At 49.9% G+C, this 19,051-nt stretch overlaps 1 protein-coding gene across 1 annotated transcript in view; it reads left to right on the top strand.

The window, feature by feature from the left end:
* The window catches only part of LOC109503618 (sex determination protein fruitless), an 83,909-nt gene extending 68,370 nt beyond the window's left edge, over nt 1-15,539 (top strand). Inside the window, exons 4-5 of the mRNA XM_025297423.1 lie at nt 7,700-8,453; nt 8,502-15,539. Of these exons, the coding sequence (XP_025153208.1) occupies nt 7,700-8,453; nt 8,502-8,896 (1,149 nt within the window). The 3' untranslated portion in view covers nt 8,897-15,539. The remainder of the gene's footprint in view (nt 1-7,699; nt 8,454-8,501) is intronic.
* The last annotated feature ends 3,512 nt before the right edge of the window (nt 15,540-19,051 follow it).

Below are 19,051 nucleotides of genomic sequence, written 5' to 3'. Positions count from 1 at the left end.
GTCTCCTCCCCTCCCTCCTTTCGTCTCTCTGTCTCCTTCGCCCGCTCTCTCGCTCCGTCTCTTTTCATTGCTACAGCCGCGCTTCCTCGCCCTCCGTTCGCCCCTATCCGACCTGTCCCTGGCGCCCCATCTCCGCGTTCAGCCTTGTCAGCCGCTCTCTCTCTCTCTCTCTCTCTCTCTCTCTCTAGCCGAGCTTTTCAAAGTACACCACGTATATGTAAAAAAAACGAAGAAAAAAATTGTACGCCCGACACGTCATATCTTACGGGGCGTGCAGCTCGCCGACGCGCGCGCGCTCGATAACCGCGCGTTTGATGAATACCGATTTACCTGGCACCGCGTATGCGTATGTGTGAGATGTGCACGCGCGCGCGTCTCTCTCTCTCTTCCTCTCTCTCTCTCTCTCTCTCTCTCTCGCACAGGCGCGCGCGCGAGGTATCTTTCATCCCGCGCGGCCGTGTGCGAAAGCGCGCGAAACAATTCGGTATCTCTCGCTCGGAAGGAAGCCGATCAGGGCGGTCGTGCGCCGCGCGCGGAGAGGGGAGGATTATAAAGGGGAAAAATAGACGAGGGCGCTACAGGATGGCGCGAAACGCGCGCGGGATTCATGCGAATCTATTCCCATGCGCCGGTCGGGTAAAATTAAATTGAGGTGCGAGCGATTATCACAATCGCTTTCGTTGGGCGTTGTGGAAGAGACAGGCAGAATAAAGATACGGCAGGCTCGCGCTCACCATTCAGCCTACACCGTCGTCGTCGTCGTTGTCGTCGTCGTCGTCGTCGTCGTCGTCGTCGTCGTCGTCGTCGTCGTCGTCGTCGTCGTCGTCGTCGTAGTCGTAGACTTGGCGCAACGCGACGGAGCGACGGTAACGACGTTCAGACTAAGGACTGACCGTGAGAATCATCAGCATATTGTCGGACGTGGTAGCGTCGTAGCGAGTGTCGTACATTTGGCGCTCTAGACGCGCGAGTTTTCGTCATTGTGAACCGCGCGGCGACGCAACGCTATCCCAGCGTTATCCCAGCACTCGGCAAACACGTCGTTGAAAGATCCACGAATGCATTTCACCGCTCTCGGTCTGCTTCCGCGTTTCAGTGCGCCTCGTCTGCGCCGAAATACGAGGCGCGAAGGGGGCAGGCTCGTTTATTAAAATTCAAGTGAAGATCCAGAAATTACGGATTATCGCTGCTTCTTTCTCGTCCGTGTAATACGCTGTAACTCCAAGTGCTGTCGCAACGTTGCGCGCCAAGCGCCAACAGACAAAAGTAACGTCCGTCCGTCCGTCGAGGTTCGATTACAGCGCGACCGAGTTTTATGTAATTACCTTTGGTTTCTCACTAATATATATATATATATATATATATATACATATATAGAGACAAAAGAGAAGGAAGGAAGGAAGGTAGGAAGGAAAGAGGGCAAGACAGATGACACGTAGACATACACACGCGCACACAAGTACACACACACACACACACACACACACGACATACATAGATACGCGCGACACACAGACGCAGAGGACACACGAGACACAACGCAGTGTTCAATATTTTCGGAGTCACCCTGTAGTTCGAAATCTCTCGCATAGTACTAACAGTTTGTATAACACTTAACTAAGCTTTCCGTAACGATACGAAAGACGAGAAACCTACGAATTGTTATGTTTTCTACAGTAACGTTTGTACTACCGACTTACAACAATATTTGTACAATATACGATAAAAGACAAGTACCTATACAACATAGGTTACCCAGATGCAATAACTTTTTTAAACGGTGTTACCAACGGAATATTTTTCATACTTGTAACGACTCGCGTCGCGGCAGCCGCGCCGTCCGTCCGCGCGCTCTCGTCCGTCCGTCCGTCCGTCCGTCTGTCAACGCGACGCGACGCGACGCGACGCGACGCGACGCGCGACGCGCGACGCGGCCGGCCCGCACCGATACTACTCGTTTCGTTTTGTGCCAACCAGTCTTAGATTTTGCTTTCCCAGCATCTAACGTGCTATTTAATCGCGACACATGTGAAACCGACTTCGAAAGAATCGATGCCCATGCCATTCCACGTAGCACATCTCGACACCAAGCACCCATTCGCTTGATTATCGAACATTAGAGCGCAAGACGGAAGGACCGAGAGAGAGAAAAAGAGAAAAAGATCGAGAGAGAGAGAGAGAGAGAGAGTGTGTGTGTGTGTGTGTGTGTCGCATGTGTACGTATATATATATATATATATATATATATGCGTACGCTTACATTTGCGAAAGAGCGAGGAAGCGAGAGAAGGAGAGAGAGAGAGAGAGAGAGAGAGAGAGAGAGAGAGAGAGAGAGAGAGAGAGAGAGAGAGAGAGAGAGCGAGAGAGAGGGAGAATGGAAAAATAAGGAGAAACGTATGGTGTACAAATAGTTTGTCAGTAAGGAGCGAAGGTTGTTTTTCAAACGAGCGCCGGCGAGAAAATGTCCGTTCGTGCACGAGGCCATCTCGAAACCGTCTTGTTATCGATTCGGCGTCACCGAGACTCGATCACCGTTTCGCGTTTTGCGAAAGTATGCGGAGGGAGGAGGGAGGACCGCAACTCTGTCGTTACAGTCTTGCCGCGACTCATAATCCCCGATCATAACGCGCACTCTCGACGTTCCGTCGCACCGCGGGCAAGAAAAGACAAAAAGAAAGAAATTATCAGCGATGTAACCTGCGCTTGTCGTAGCTCAGCTCAGCAGAATAAAATAGGGCGCTTACGCGTAAAGATATACACACGCACTTACTCGATCTTACGCGCTCTCGTTGTTTACGTGATATACGATCGAGAATCCGCGAAGATCTCTCGCGAGAGCGGCGCGATCGAGTGTCGATGCCTCGATCGCTCGTTTCGAGATTTTCTCGCGTCGCACTCCGGAGACTCGTCGAGCCTCCGACACGATTGTATCCATCGCGATATAAGATCCTTCGGCTCGTGTATGCGCGCGTTGTGTGTGTGTGTGTGTGTGTGTGCGTGTGTGTGTGTGTGTGTGTGTGTGTGACGAAAGGTAGCGCGCGCTGCGCGAGGCAACACGACCCGCGCACGAATTTCAGCGTTCCGCGAACCGTTTGTTCTCTCTCTCTCTCTCTCTCTCTCTCTCTCGCCGATCGCGTCGACGTCACCAAATCTGCCCGGTTACTCCTGCGTTCCGCATCACGTGACATGCATCCTCCCCCATCGCCCCTTCCCCGTCCCGACGGGGAATGTCCCCGCTCGGGAAAGAGCATTCCCGCACGTTTAATTCCCCGACAGCTCCGACGAGTGTCTCTTATCTGCTGCTACATTTTTCGCTTTCTTATTTCTCGGACACCTGGTACGTGCACGATATCGCGTGATATACTCGGAACTCTCGGGCGCGACCTTGCTGATCTTAGATATTATGGGCCGCGATAGGACACGTATGTGAGTAATCGAGGCGCGATCTTCGCTGTGGTAGAAAAAAAATCCATCGACCGGCCGCCGATCAGTCCTGTTTTCGGAGACTTTGCTTGGATTTTTACGAGTCATTTTCACAGCAGGGACAGAGAGAGAGAGAGAGAGAGAGAGAGAGAGAGAATGAGAGAGCGACGCGACGTTAATTTCATACGTGATTGGACGACAAATGACCAGCATTCTCGCGCGATCCAGCAGCAACAGCCGTTACATTCGGGTCGCGCTGCCAAATCCAAGGGCTTATTATTTCCGTGTTGGCTCCGGTGCATATTTTCGAAAAAAAAAAAAAGGGGGAGAACGGGGAAACAACAGAGAGACGGAGACAAAAACTGGAGATTACGAGCTCGCCGCGAGGCTGCTCGCAGCTGAGCGCGCGCACGCGAGACGACTTGGAAGTAAGCTCTTCGTTTTAGGCGCGATCGCACACGCCGGGGACGTTCCCTGCCGTGCGAAAATACGGCGGCAAAAAGCGAGAGCGCACACCCGCGGAGCGACGAGACTTCGCCGCGAGACGACGAGCCGGCACTTCGTTCGGAGAGTCCAGCCCCCTGCTGGGTATTCCCCGCGACTCATCCGCGGCACCTCGCGTTTTCTCGCATCCATAATGCCCAGAGAGATCAATCCGCGTGCGCGGCCGATCGCGAGGGACGACCGCGATGGACGGCATGTGAGATGAACGCGACCGGAGGCGACGGAGTGGATAATCCGAGAAAGCGTTTCCGTCCATCCGACGCGCGTTTCCACATTCTGCTCCGGCTGTTGAGTGTCATTGCCTCGCGAGGTCCGACCTTAAATCGCTCGTGCATGCCGAAGCGAAGGATTCAGGCCGAGAGGGAGAGGGAGAGGGGGGGGGAGAGAGAGAGAGAGAGAGAGAGAGAGAGAGAGAGAGAGAGAGAGAGAGAGAGAGAGTGAGAGTGAGAGTGAGAGTGAGAGAGAGAGAGTGAGTGAGTGAGAGAGAGAGAGAGAGAGAGAGAGAGAGAGAGAGAGAGAGAGAGAGAGAGAGAGAGAGAGAGAGAGAGAATGAGAGTGTGAGTACAAGCGTGAGAGATCACCGCGGCATACAAACGCGTCCTGTGAATTTGATTGCGGAGCTGCTGAAGTCTCGATTTATTAACAGCGTTTATATATATGTGAGTGTATATATATATATATATGTATGTATATATACACACACACATACATACACACACGCACACATATGTATGCGCGCGCGCGAACGTTCGTGTGTCTTGTCTGTATCGGAAGTCGAACGTTTCGGGAGATCGGTGAAGACGAAGACATTTCGCGATGGCGCTCGCGAAGAAATCCACATTCCGAAGGCCCACTCTCGTCCGTAACTCTCCACGCGACATTGATAACGCGTTTCCGAACGTTCCGATCATTGCGGATAGTCACGACCGATTTGGCTTGGCGTTAAATAAGGAGACAAGGAGGAGAGGCGAGGGACAGCAGTGAGAGAAAGAGAGAGAGAGAGAGAGAGAGAGAGAGAGAGAGAGAAAGAGAGGGAGGAAGAGAGAGAGAGAGAGAGGGAGGGAGGGAGGGGGAGGGGGAGAGAGAGAGAGAAGTGAGGAGAAAACAGGAGAAAAAAGAAAAAAAAACGACAAAAAAGAAGAAGAAAACTGATTTGTTTTTCGGTTCTTAGACGAACGAATGCATATCATAGTTGTAAATTAACAATTTGTGAAATAAAAGCTGCAAACTGTTTGTGTTAACAATACGTCACGTGCGTACGATGTGTAATGTCCTTGTCCGTCTGTCCGTGCGTTCCGCAACCCCCCGCGATGTGTGTGTTGTCCAACCTCGCGCGTGAAACCCAGAGCGATATTATGGGCCTTAGGGATTGTTTATCGCTATCATAAGCCGCACCCGCGCGATACAAAAGGGTAAGTGCATCGTTCATAATCTTCCGTTCGAGCGTGAAACGATCCCCGCCGCGAGACACTCGTCGCCGCCGCCGCCGCCGCCGTCGTGGCCGTATTTGAGATACGAATGGCGGGGGTTCGATGCGGGAGTTTCAAGCCGCTCTCTCTCGTCGATCGTCAGAGAGATCGTCCGGACGTTCACTCGTCGGGAAAGCTCCGAGGTTCCTGGATACTCTCACACGCTCACTGCAGCTTCTCGAATTACTTCGCTTGCTCGATCTATCGCCGAGATTAATCGGCGTTCTCGCACTCACCAGCGTGATCGTCGATTTTTAGGCGAAATACCTGCGAAGTAATCGCAAATTTGCGCGATTACGCAGGTACTCGCGCGGGTTACAAGAGAGACGGTCATGTGAACTGATGCGAAGCAAATATCAATTTTCACTGACGACGGGAGAGAAGGCCTCTGGATATGACCGTGTCAGGCGCGAACGGTGATTAGTTGAAATTATATGAATCTGCAGTACCGACGGGACGTGTGAAGTGTCACAGTTCCTTTTGGATTCGCACGTGTCACCGTACCGTCATTCAATCGACTAATTCGATCCTGTAAATAATCAATCGGAGTACATTTAATTGACTCCTTGTTCGTATTGAATAACATTGCTGTTGATTCACTCCGTTGTCGCAGCGGAAGTCAACGTCGCTGGAGCCGCCAAACAGCGACACATAGAAATTGCTCAAGATTTTTCTAGATAGATTTTTCCAGATAGATATGGAATTTTTAATCGGAATATCCAAATTTGTCGAGAACCATTGTAACCGTTGTATCCCTCTGTAACGTATCCATCGGAGATTTAATTTTTATTCTAAACATGAGTCTCTGGGTTTTTGAAATCGAAACAGATATAATGCGGATAAATAACATCGGTATATTTTTATAAAATCAAATAGGGAATCCCATTTTTATAGTAACTATTTCAAATTCAGTAAAGAGAATAAGAGGTAGATGAAAAACAAACAAATATTTGTGAGAAATACCGAGTATTTAAATTTTTATATATTTATACTTGAATACACTCAGCGTAAATACTCGGTATTTTATAGGTTTTATTAAATTCTAATGTAAAATGAAAACGGTGGGAAAGATCTTTTGCAAAGAGTTTGGGGAACAAATGTGATCTGTTTAGATTTCTCATGCCAATTCGCGTGCTTCAAACATTATATATATTTATAATATCTGAGTTTTTAGCGGTACGGAGAAATGTGCTCAATTCGGATTCCAAGATGGTGCTGCATACTTTGTGTGAATTTCTTTTCGCCGAATTTGTTTATTTCAATTCACTTATTCAGGCAGAAGAATAACCTGAAACTCACATAAACTGAAGCGTTCACAAACGCTTAAATAAGTTATAACTCTATATAGATTTTCCAAAGAAAGTCTATTCTTTCTTCAGAAGGAAATTGAACTGGATCTCAATTACATAGTAAAATATTTCTTACGTGAGACATGCTTCGCATACGCTTTATTCATTTTTAATACAAAAAGAACATTTAAAAAACTCTTTAGCTAAACGTTGGAGAGAAAACGCCAAGGTAGATTCTATCCAAATTCCCCTGAGTTGGGTTCGCATGACATACAAAGCATCACACGCTTAACCTGACTTCACACACAGATTTCCTCACGAGAGAGAGAGAGCCCATAATTTTCCGGGAAACCAGAGCCTGGACTTCAGTCAGGTACCAAGAAACGTTCTTCCTAATTTGAAGCCTGTTCCGAAATCGGTTTCGGGAATTTTTTAGTTTTAAGGTTGGTAGGCCTTAAGCTAACCTAGCGTACGTTGCGTAATTGAAAAGCCGGTCAATTATCAAGATAATAAGTAATAAAAAGCCTACCCATTTCTCCATCTGATATCCAACCAAGTAACTTGCCAAAACCAAGTTTGTAAGCAGAATTGGTGCATGGCTGTGAGAATGTCCAAGTGATCGACTGATCCAATCCACGGAACGGTATTTGAGTTAGTCTAAGGCCTACCAACTAAAACCGAACTTTCCGAGGCAGATTTCCGGGACAGGCGTTTGCGGAAGTCCCGAATCCCCCGATTCCGGACTTCCGACAATCTTCAGTTACACACTGTAGTCGCTTACGCAACGAGTACCCGAGACGCAAGGGAAAGCAAGCACCAATCGGGAAACCCAGAAAATTCAGCGACGACACTCGCTCGACGAGTCCGCACGAAGATGCTCTTTTCGTCGCTGCCACTTGTCGAACCTCTGGCTGTACCCACCGGTTGAAGCAAGCTGAGTCTCCCGGCAAGGGAGATCCGTGGCCACAGATGGAGCGGTGCAACGGTACGACGTAATGTCCACTCTTGTTGCAGGTCTCTCTCGCCCTTGGTTTGGAAGCGGGCGGCTGGGGTGCGCTTGTGGAGCGGACGAGCGCCCACGGCGGCGCCGGCGGAGGCAGCGGTGGCGGCGGCGGCGGCGGCGGCGGCGCCGGCGGTGGCGGCGGCGCCGGCGGCGGCGGCGGCGGCACCCTGATCGGCCACGGCGGCTTCACCGGCCTGGCCGGGCTGGCGCGTCGCTGCGGCGTCTGCCTGGCGACGTTCCCGTCGCCGTGGCTGCTGGAGCGGCACGCGTTGCTGCAGCACGCCGGTCAGACCAGCGACGACAAGCCGTTCACGTGCGAGCAGTGCGGCCAACGATACCGCTACCGGTCCGCCTACGTGAAGCACCGCGAGCAGAACCACCGGGCACGGCTGCCGGCGGACAAGCTGTTCACGTGCGACGTGTGCGGCATGCAGTTCAGGTATCTAAAGTCCTTTAAGAAACATCGTCTGAACCACGCGCTCGAGCGGCTGCAGCGCGCGCCCGATCCGCAGAGCGTCGTCGTAGTCTCGGCGCCGGCCGAGCGCAGCGACCAGGTCTCGAGTACCGGCGAACCGTCCCAGGAGACCGGCAGCGACACCACGACGAACCCAGGCGACGCCGAGGAGATGCGCGGCGTGTTCTCCGAGAACGCTCGCGACGAGAGCGTCTCGGAGACCGCGAGCGTCCAGGAGAATCCCGGCGACGCGGTGGAGGTGCAGGTGACGGAAACGACTGCGGGCAGCGGTGGCGGCGGCGGCGGCAGCGGCGGAGGCGGATGCGGAGGCGGCGGCGGCGGCGGCGGCGGCGGCGGAGGCAGAGGCGGAGGCGGAGGCGGTACCAGCAGCGAGATCGGCGATGTGGACGACAACGCGGTCGACGACGACCGGCACGAGTCCAGCGAGGCGATCATCGGTCTGGCGCGCGGCAATCGCGAGGCCGACCGGCGCGAGCGCCGCTTCGCCTGTCCGTTCTGCGGCAAGTGCGTGAGGTCCAAGGAGAACCTGAAGCTGCACGTGCGCAAGCACACCGGCGAACGGCCGTTCGTCTGCCTGTTCTGCGGCCGCGCTTTCGGCGGCAAGAGCGATCTCACCAGGCACCTGCGTATCCACACCGGCGAGCGGCCCTACCACTGCGAGATGTGCGGCAAGTGCTTCGCCCGCGCCGACTATCTCTCCAAGCATCTCACCACGCACATCCACCAGCGCTAACGCAACTCTACTCGGCCCGACGTTCCTCTTTCCCTGCGACTACCCACGCGAGGGTCGCCGCGCGAGCCGCGGCTCGAGGGTTGATCCGGCAGGATCGCGCGAGTGAACGGGAATGTCGCGTCGACTCAGCCGGCTGCGGCCGGAGCTCTTCGGGAATGCTGATCTTCGGCGTTTACTTCTCATCGGTGGAAGCGACTCCCTCTCTTTCTCCTTTTCCAACTTCCCCTCACACCCCCCCCCCTCTCTCTCTCTCTCTCTGAAGCGTCGCGGTTGAATAGCGTGTTAAAATTCGAATGTCTCCGATGTCCTCTGTTCCACTGTTCGCGCGATCGCGAGAGATCAGCCCTCGAGTCGCGCTCTATGATCACCACCATCGACGGCGCTCAGCTCGTCCTACCTCGCGAGGAGCACGAGTGTATCACGCGCGAATGAAAGAGGCGGAGAAAGAGGAACTGAAAAACGAGATCGGACCGAGTCCATCCATCGTCGCCGGCCCAAGATACGACGCGTCAATTACGGGAAGGAAAAGGAGAATGTAGGAGAGATCACACGTCACCACCATCATCATCACCACCACCACCACCACCACCACCACCACCACCGCCGCTGCTGCCGCCGCCGCTGCTGCTGCTGCTGCTGCTGCTGCTGCTGCTGCTGCTGCTGCTGCTGCTGCTGCTGCTGCTGCTGCGACCTACCAGCACGTCTGACGATATGCTTTCTAGGCTACGATAGTGAGATTAACTTGTGATAAGGATATGACGAAACCAAGAGGAAAACGAGAAAAAGAACGAAACCAAAGAACGCAACGACGCGGCCGGCGAAAGTCGACGGTCAAGGCTTCCTTTTGTTGTCTTCTTCGTCTTCGTGCTCCATCGAAAAGTGATATATTTGTAACGTAATAGCTACTTTCGATATACTCGATGTGTACTCGATATGTAACATAATTCGCGATGAGATGCCGCGTGCGATAATGATAATTTCACTCTACGCGAGCTCCGTGCACACGCGAACACGTCGACGGATGTTTTTGTTTTTTCTTTTTCACGCGGGTGAGGACCGCGTCGCGCACGTCCTGCCGGCTGAACTCGAGGGACCGCTCCGAAAGTCAGGGCGGGGAGAGGGGAGGAGCGTGTTTCAAATCGTCCACGCAGATTTTGTCGACGAACCTCAGAGTTCTCAGTTCGATCGTCGAATAGAATTGACAGAAAATTCAATGCTCTCTTGACTTCTTCAAGTCTCGCTTCTCCCTGTGCTCTTAAAGGAGCGGACTGGGCCCTCGGAACCCTTCGACTCGATCCTTCCGCTGCGGAAAATGACGCAACGTAGGTTCTCGCTGCGGATATGAGTTATTAGCGATTTCCGCGCCGAACATCCTGGATTATTATACCGTGACTTTTTTCAGACCCGTTCAGGATCTCCTCTTGGTCTACCCTTGTTTGTTAAGCGATTAAGCGCGTCTCGCGGTAGGAAAGGTCGAGGCACTGAGAGTGTTCCATGGCGCGAGGAGTCGTCGCGAGAGCCGCGCGTGCAACATAAATTTTTATACTTGCCAATCCTCCACGGACGAACACACATCAACGACGATTAAAATACGAATATTTCGTTTGAGTTCAGACAAGCAAGGACACTTTGATACAAAGGCAATTCCGAGTTACCCCGAGACAAATCCAAGGGAGGAGAGCCGTAGCGCAGTTACGACTTACAAGCGTGACTGAACTTTCAAGTTCGCCCTCAGTCCGTGGACGGTTGAGACCATTCGACGAGCGACGAGCTCTCGCGACGAGGGCGTCCAGCAGGACTCGCGACGACGGAGACGTCGCTCATCGTCGACGACACAGTCCGTGTGAAACGACGTGTTCGACGTTGGCACCGAACCGGGAGGCGAGGAGCCCCCCGGAAAGCGTTGCCGGTGCCTTCGAATTCCCGAACGAATGAATAATCCTTTCCGATGCGGATAGCAATAATAGTATCTTCCGTTTACTCCCGTACGTATGTCAGACACCAGCGAAATTTAGGTTCGTCGTCGGGAGCCGCGAAGTAGCGTCTTGTTGCATGGTCTATATATTCGGTCCTTCCAAGTTCTCTCCCTAGTCGCTATCCACACTCTCGTAATATTTATATATATGTATATGCGACACGTGACACACATACACACACAAAACATGAAACACATGATAACAACACGCTGTCCAATATGCGCGAGCGCAGAACGAGAGTGCCGGCTCATTCTCTAAGGAATGGTCTCGTAAGTAGCTTTAACTTCTGACCACTTCACAACCAAGTCCGATCGTGTCTCATTGCGAGAGAGAGAGAGAGAGAGAGAGAGAGAGAGAGAGAGAGGAGAGGGGGAGGAGAAAGAAAAGCGTTTTTTTTTTATAAAAAAAACTCCAAGAGGATCATTTACGAGACCAGATCCTCCACTCGGTCAGAACACTTAGCTCTTAAGTGATATAGTGTAACTTGCTGCTCTGTGTACGCGCACTCTCGAAAGTACGCGAAACGAAGTTGAATAACGAAGGTGCTATTTAACGAATAGGGTTGATCGCTAGATGCCGGCCGGCCGGTACCTCTAACCGAAACAAAACACGAGAAAAAAGAGAGAGAGAGAGAGAGAGAAAATGAAGAGAAGAGAATTGCGTCGCCGGTTGATGTCTACTGTGCCAAACAAAGAAAACTGTTTAAAAAAGAGTGAGAAAGAGAGGGAGGGGGCGAGAAGGAGAAAGAGAGAGAGAGAGAGAGAGAGAGAGAGAGAGAGAGAGAGAGAGAAAAGAATTTATTCCGTCGGGCGAAAACTCAATTTCCCTCCAAGACCGGCCCGGTGCTGCGATAGGCCAATTTAGTCGTAATTAGACCATATTGTACCGTCTCGATAAAGATGTAATTTAACAATTAAACAATATGTCGATACGTCACCCGTGAGCGGTGCGACACCGTCGCACGCGCGCGGGCGTCCCTTTTAGCGACGGCGGGAGTTTATTAAGATAACGAGAAACATTAAAAGGAACCGCGTCCAACGAATGTCAACGAGTTTCGCGGCGAGACGCGGGAGCCTCGCTCGCGTTCGCACCGTTTCAATTTCCCACTTCTCGCCGGCATAGCCATATATACAAATATATATATGTGTATATACATATACATACATACATATATATACATATATATATATATATATATGTATACATACATATATATATATATATTTACACGATATATTCGTCCGCTTTGATCGCCGGACGCGCACGTGGTCCTTGCGACGATTCGGGCCTCGCGCGATCGCGGGCCTCGAGGAGCGCTGATTAGAAGATTAAAGAAAACAGTTCCATGACGCCTGACGCCCTTGATCGTTAGTCCAGCCGCAACGTCCGCCCACTGCCGTTCCATTTCCCAGCCTGTGTGTCCGTCGGACTCGCCGACCGGGGGAGAGCCGCGAGTCGGGACACCGTCGCGAAGCCGTCGGGATCGGTCGTGAGCACGTAAAGTCGGTAATGTCCTTCGAGTCGAGTCTGCGGCAGGCTTCGCCAAGTGCCTCTCTTGCGGAAAGAAAGCAAAGCGTCGGCGAGACGCTCTTGCTACGGCCCCCGGTGATGAGGTCGCGCGCAATCTTCGACTCTCGGTTTCCCCCATTCGCGCCCGCTGAGAGCTACCTCGATTCCTCGATTCGCGGCGATCCTGCGGCACTTGAGCCCCTCCCCCCTCTCCCTCCCCCCCACTCACGAGTTCCCGCGAGATCTCGGGGCTTTCAACACTCGCGTGAGATTTCGCCTCGTTTGCGTCGAGAGTTCGTTCTCGCGATCTCGAACGTTGCAAAGGAAGAGAAAGAGGGAGGGAGGGAGGGAGGAAGAGAGAGAGAGGAGAGGAGAGGAGAGAGAGAGAGAGAAAGAGAGAGAGAGAGAGAGAGAGAGAGACACACAGGGTCGCGCGAAGCCGCGCCGCTTACGGCCGCGATCCGCGAGTCGCGCAGCGGAGCTCGATAGGAGGACGATAGCCACGATAGTGCCAAACGATTATTCTGTACCAAAGTAGAACGGTGAGGCGACAGAACCGCCTCCTGCGACACCGTACACACACACACACATATACACACTCTGGTCGCGAATGACTCGCGCAGGCGAGGAAACAATTCCGGAAAGCGCTACCGCCGCGCTTCCGAATTCGGTTGTCTCTTCGCTCTGCTGGATGAGAACGAATGAAAGTACACCCGAATTAAACCCGGCCGCACACCGGACACCCATAGTAGTGTTTAAGCGTAATAACGCTAAACAGTAACTACGCGACAATCTAATCTTGTTTTGCGGAACGTTACGGCGAGACGCGTTGCGTTATTCCTAGTTACCGTATTAATTGTATTTCGTAGACGGCACGACTTCGGGCCAGTTGGCGGGGCGCGCTTGGTTCCGAATTAATTAACTGGCTCGAATGGCAGCGGCGGCGGCGGCGGCCGATACAAACGAGATACCGTCGCGATTTCCCTCCCCTGATTTCGCACGATACACGTCGACGGGCAGGCGTCGCAGAGTCGCGGACGAGTACGACGCGCGTTCTCTCGACTCGAAAGACGCGAATCGCTATCGAAGGTACCTTGAGCTAACGATCGCACGATGTGATATTTTAGTAATGTGCTCTCTCAGGCGTTTAGTGTATATGTACATATAGCGAAGACCACTCTCACTAGTCACTTCTCAATTAGTTGGAGTCCGACGGGACTAGCCGCAATCATGTGATAAGAGTCGATTCCATCTAGCGTGTGCACACGCGCTGTGCACACGCGCGAGTCACGGAGACGCCGGAGCCGAGGAGTACTCGCTACGTTAACGCGGCGTTAACGTTAATGCGAAAACCAAAGCCGAGGGGTAGTTTCGGTCCCCTCCGCCACGGATTCTCTCCCTTCGCGCGCGCTTCGCACGCTCGACGCGAGTCACTTCGAGACGCGTTTCTCTTCTTTACCGTGATGTCATCTCCTTCGGCGCGGTTCTCTCATCGCGCGAAGAAGACCCAACCGCGGCCATATTGGATTATGGCGTCGGAAGTGAGAAATCGGGTGAATTTTAAGCGGGATACACGGAGTGCCCGATTATTCGCAGCCACAACTCGCGCAAATTTCTTTTTCCTCAGGATGTGACTTTGTTTTTTCTTAACGAAAGTGTCGAGAGGTTTCGATAGTCTCCGACTTCTTGTGAACGCTCGAAAAGCGAGGCTTTGAGGGCGAACGTAAATGGGCAAACGTAATTACTTTCTTCAATCAATCTCAAAGAGGGTTTGTTCTCAGCAGAATTGTTTAGCTTCAGAGGTGCGTTATGGGAAATTTTTAAGTTTAACTGCAGAAATAACGATCTTTCCTGATAGTTTTGTTAATGAAATTCACTGTTAAAAGGGAAAGAAGCTCTTCTACAAATGGATTAGTAAAAATGCTTCTGATCAAGCCAGTGAAATTGGCATTTTACCGACAATCTGAGTGAATATTCGTTGATTCCCAAGTTTCCATTGTGTGAAATCTTTAATATACACAAATCCCTTATAAATCGTATCAAAGCCAACTTTCTGCGTGCGCAGCGATGGAATTAACGGCTTCTGTTCTCCTAGCGTGCGCTGGTCTGTGTTTGCAATTTTCATCAACATCGGGGCAACATTCGTTGCCATTAACTGATTCTTTCAGCGAGATTTCCTCAATTGCAGTGCCGCACTTGTAACTGTACCACCAGTTACAAGTGTAGCATTTCGGTGAAAAGTACACTTTATTATACTTTAGAGAGTAATGCTGTGTAAATAATGGCTGCGAATTATCAGATACCCTGTACACGTCCATGTAAATTGGTTTTTTCTTTTTGTAATCCACTCGCGCTCGAGAATATTGATCAGCAAAAAGTTACAAACAAAAAGTTTCTTTTAATCCACGTATTACAATTCAATCTATGCATATATAAGTTGTTCCACGCTTTCAACGGAACGGACAAACTTATGACATGATTTGATCGAGATTTACGGCTACGGTTTGTTGAATAACGGCGATATGTGGCGAAGCATCAATTTGTTTCAACTTGTGAAAAAATAACTTCAAAGGAGGATTTAGCGCTCGCAGACGTTTAATACGACTGCATGGAGGAAGCAGAAATCTCAATTCATGCTTCGATGTTACCAAAGATCAAAGCCAAAAATCGCGGTTCCTGAATTAATTACTCGGCACATGATTTCCGAATATTTCTAAATGCAATTAGTGTCGTCATATAACAATATGATGAATAATACGTGTAAAAGTATTCCAAAAGCAAGAATAACAATTTAAGAAATCAAATTTCTCAACATCAACAATGTGCTCACGACGGAGACGTAGTCAAGTCGCTTTATTATGATTAATTAATCAATTCGAAAACTTAGATTACATCAATACGATTAGGAAACAACGCGTGACGCGAGTAACTTTCGACTAATTCCAACCCGAAATGCACCAAAGTAAATCGCCCCGCCGCGGCCTTTATTTAACGCTACCGGCAAAAGTGCCGTTGACGCGTGTGACACGAAGCACCGCGGTTGATGTTTCGAATGATTGGCAAGACTGCGACAGAACACGTCGAAAATCGGACAAATCCGCACGATCGAACACACACACACACGCGCGCGCGCGCGCATGCATACATATATACAAACATACACGGTGGACTCGTTTATAAACTCGCTCGAACTTACATCGAATTCCGGGAATCAATTAATCACAACGCGTACGCGCGACCCTCCGCATCACGTTAGCTCGCGTGATACCCAGTCGTCTTTCAATCGAACTCCGGCAAAACGTACCTACCGGCCGAATGCAGCGGCATAATATATTTATTGCAACCGTTGCGCCGCGCCGCGCCGCGCCGCGCCTTCGTGCACGTACGAGACGCTTGCGGATAGTTTTTGGTTCGCACGAATACTCATACTTTCAACGCCGGCGATGCGGCGCGATATCGGGACGCTTGTGGAGCTGTAGGACGTCCGAATCAACCATCTTCCCCCGAGTCCGTGACGTGTCGCGATTTGACCGGAATCACGCCGCCTTCGGTCACCCCTGAAGAATGAACCCGGAGAGAATGAGTAATTTAAGAGCAAATTAGGTACTTTAATTGACTCTTAAATTGAATTGACGCTTTCTCTCGGACTGTCTCGGCAAAACTCGGGCTCTTCCGTTCGATAAACGCACTCCCCTTCGATCGTCGAGTACGTTGCGAGATCGGGCGAGATCCGGTCGTCCGTAAGTACATCGTGCGATACACTGTATAATTTCATTAGCGAGCGTTATTTAAATCTACGGGCGTATTTTACACAGGCGTGCACCGCGCATCCGTCTCACTTACGGCCTACGCGATGAGAAATAGCACGACGCTGAGCGTCGCCGCGCGACTCGATCCGATGGCCGGCATGATGTTTCGTGTCCTTTAGAAACAAGGGACGCCTGCTTCCTCGGATATTTTCTTAGGGTATCACGGGTATATCCCCTGCCGTCTTGCCCGTCCGTCGACTCGCGCGCGTTCTCTTGAAGTTAAGTTCGCGCCGTTCGTTCGGAAATTGCTCTTGGTTGAATGTCGACTCCCAGAAATCACGGACTAACCGGATGGTTCAGGCGTTATGGAATATATTGGGCATTTTAAACCACGTTTAAAGTTATAGCTACAACACCAAGTAATATATACAAATATATACAAATATGTATATACGTACATATATATTTGTATATATACAGAATCTAACGCATATATATGTACATATACATATATATGTACACACACACACACACACACATATATATGCATATGTATATATATACATATATATATATATATATATATATACATACATATATATATATATATATATATATATGACGATAATATTATATATGAAAATATATTTAATGAATGTTCCTATATTTATACTATAAGTATATAAAAACTAAGTGTATTATATTGATATTCGATGGCGATTTCAGGTTTTTACCAAAACTTAAATGTCTGTTTAGATAGTAGCTACTATCGAATTAGTATAAAAGGCTGGAAGAGCGAGAACGTGAGAGGACGCGAGGAGACGGGGGGAGGAAGAGAGAAAGATATAGAGTGAGAAAATGGAAAGGAGAGGGAGACGTAGCGTAGCGAGGCGACAAATTTCTGAATCCTGAGAAACGTGAGAGAGACGGAAAAGAGAGAAACACGTAGGAACACGTACATTAAACGGGTTTGCGTGTGTCGACGGCGAGGCGAGGGTCTTCCTATACTGACTGAACGATCAGATGTGATATATGCATAAGGATTAATTATTTACTCTAATCATATATATATATACACATATATATATATATATATATATATGTATATATATGTATGTATATGTAATTAATATTATTAATATGGTTATGATATACAAACATTATATCTATATATTGTGTATAGGTAGATAGGAACATATACAATGTTTTTAATGGTTTATCTATGTTCCGAGGATATATGCTAAGTGTATTTAGATAGGAAGCTGTAAGAGGGTCTCTCGCCGTTAATGTTTCATCGATAGAGAGACCTCCGCTAGTGATACAATTCACGCCGGAAAATCTTTCATTGCGTATTTTCGCGTATGAGTACCTTCGAAGAGCGGCCCCGTATTCGCGGCCGAAGATATTGATACACAATATCGGCCATAATGTAATGAATGTTTTGTTGTAATGTTGTTTTCGCTAGAAACGGACGTTCTCACGCTGCTGCCTGAGCGCGTTCGTCGTCTCGAGGAGTGTTAAAGAAGGTCGTCGATAAGTTTAGTTATTATCCGCAGAGGAAACACAGAGCGGCACCCCGATTTGCGCGGGGTTAACGCGCGTCTCTCTCGGCTGGTCGTTACTTTGGCCGTGATATTTTCCGAACGATGTTTACGAACTCTCCGCGAAGCAACGTTGCGCCGAATACCAAACGATTCGCGCAATTGTCGAAGATTCTCCGACTAATTTAAAATTCTCCCGACAGAGGATCGGATTTTACAGCAGACCGGTTGCAAAGTCCGCCCACGGAGGAAAAGTTCAGATATTTTCCATGCGAGTTATAAGTTCTCACGATACAGAAATACGTAGCAGAACGGTATCCCTTCTTTTCGTCTAATTTCTTACGCCGGCTTCGCTCGAATTTAGGACCTTTTCGATCGAGATACAGATCAGACAATCCAATATCTCTGAAATATTCGAAATCGTTCTATCGTCTCGCAAATAGAGGCGTTTTCATTAATTGTACGGCGCGAAATTAGGCAATGCAGGCTCTTCCCTCGCGAATTCACACGGCTAGCTCGTAGAATGCAAAAGAAGGTGGATGAGGGAGGAAGAGGGGGAGGGTGATTTCTGGGAGTGTTTCGATTTTCACGCGTTCCGTGCAATAACAGTTTGCTCAATCCTCGGTGTCCGTCGGTCCGTCCGTACGGAACGACTACTCGTAGGTTAAAAAGACAAAAAAAAAAGAAGAGAAGGAAGGAGGCGGCAGAAGATGAAAATGCGCAAGCATTATAATAACGCACGCGTATGTAGGACGCGAAGCGACAGTAGAGAAAGTAGCTCGACTCGTTATAGTAGCCAGACATTTTCGAACCTAATTAGCCGAACGGACTTTATCTCCTTTTTCGAAACTTCCTTCGAGTCTCTCTCGGTGTCTTTGGTGTCTATTCTAAAGAGATTTAAAGTGAAAAAAAATACAACACACACACACACACACACACACACTCGCACACGCGCTCGTGTGTGTGTGTGTGTGTGTGTGTGTGTGTGTGTGTGTGTGTATGTGTACGTGTGTGCGCGCGTGTGCGTATACATACATATGATATATGTACGCACACGCGCGCGTACACACATAAAAAAAATAATAAGCGGAAAAGTTAAGCGTCTCTAGCCACGGTTTATGTAATAACTAAGGAACCTAATCTAACTCGGAACCTTTTTTTCATCGGCGTGGTTGCAAAATGCAAAATTCACACGCGGTCGTGCTTTGTCCCCGCCCCGAACCCCTACCCCCCCCCGCAGCGCCTTGCGACGTCCCGAGGTCTTCAAAATTGCGGACGGGATGGAACAATTCACGGATGCACGCGACGACGCAGCCTGCGCGATTGCGACTTTTAGCGGTATCAAGCATCATCGCCTTCGACGAAAGATCCGTTGTTACT

The sequence above is a fragment of the Harpegnathos saltator genome, unplaced genomic scaffold (assembly GCF_003227715.2).
Source record: "Harpegnathos saltator strain DR-91 unplaced genomic scaffold, Hsal_v8.6 scaffold176, whole genome shotgun sequence".
In the NCBI taxonomy this organism is placed as follows: Eukaryota; Metazoa; Arthropoda; class Insecta; order Hymenoptera; family Formicidae; genus Harpegnathos; species Harpegnathos saltator.
This window is presented reverse-complemented; position numbering and strand designations above follow the sequence as displayed.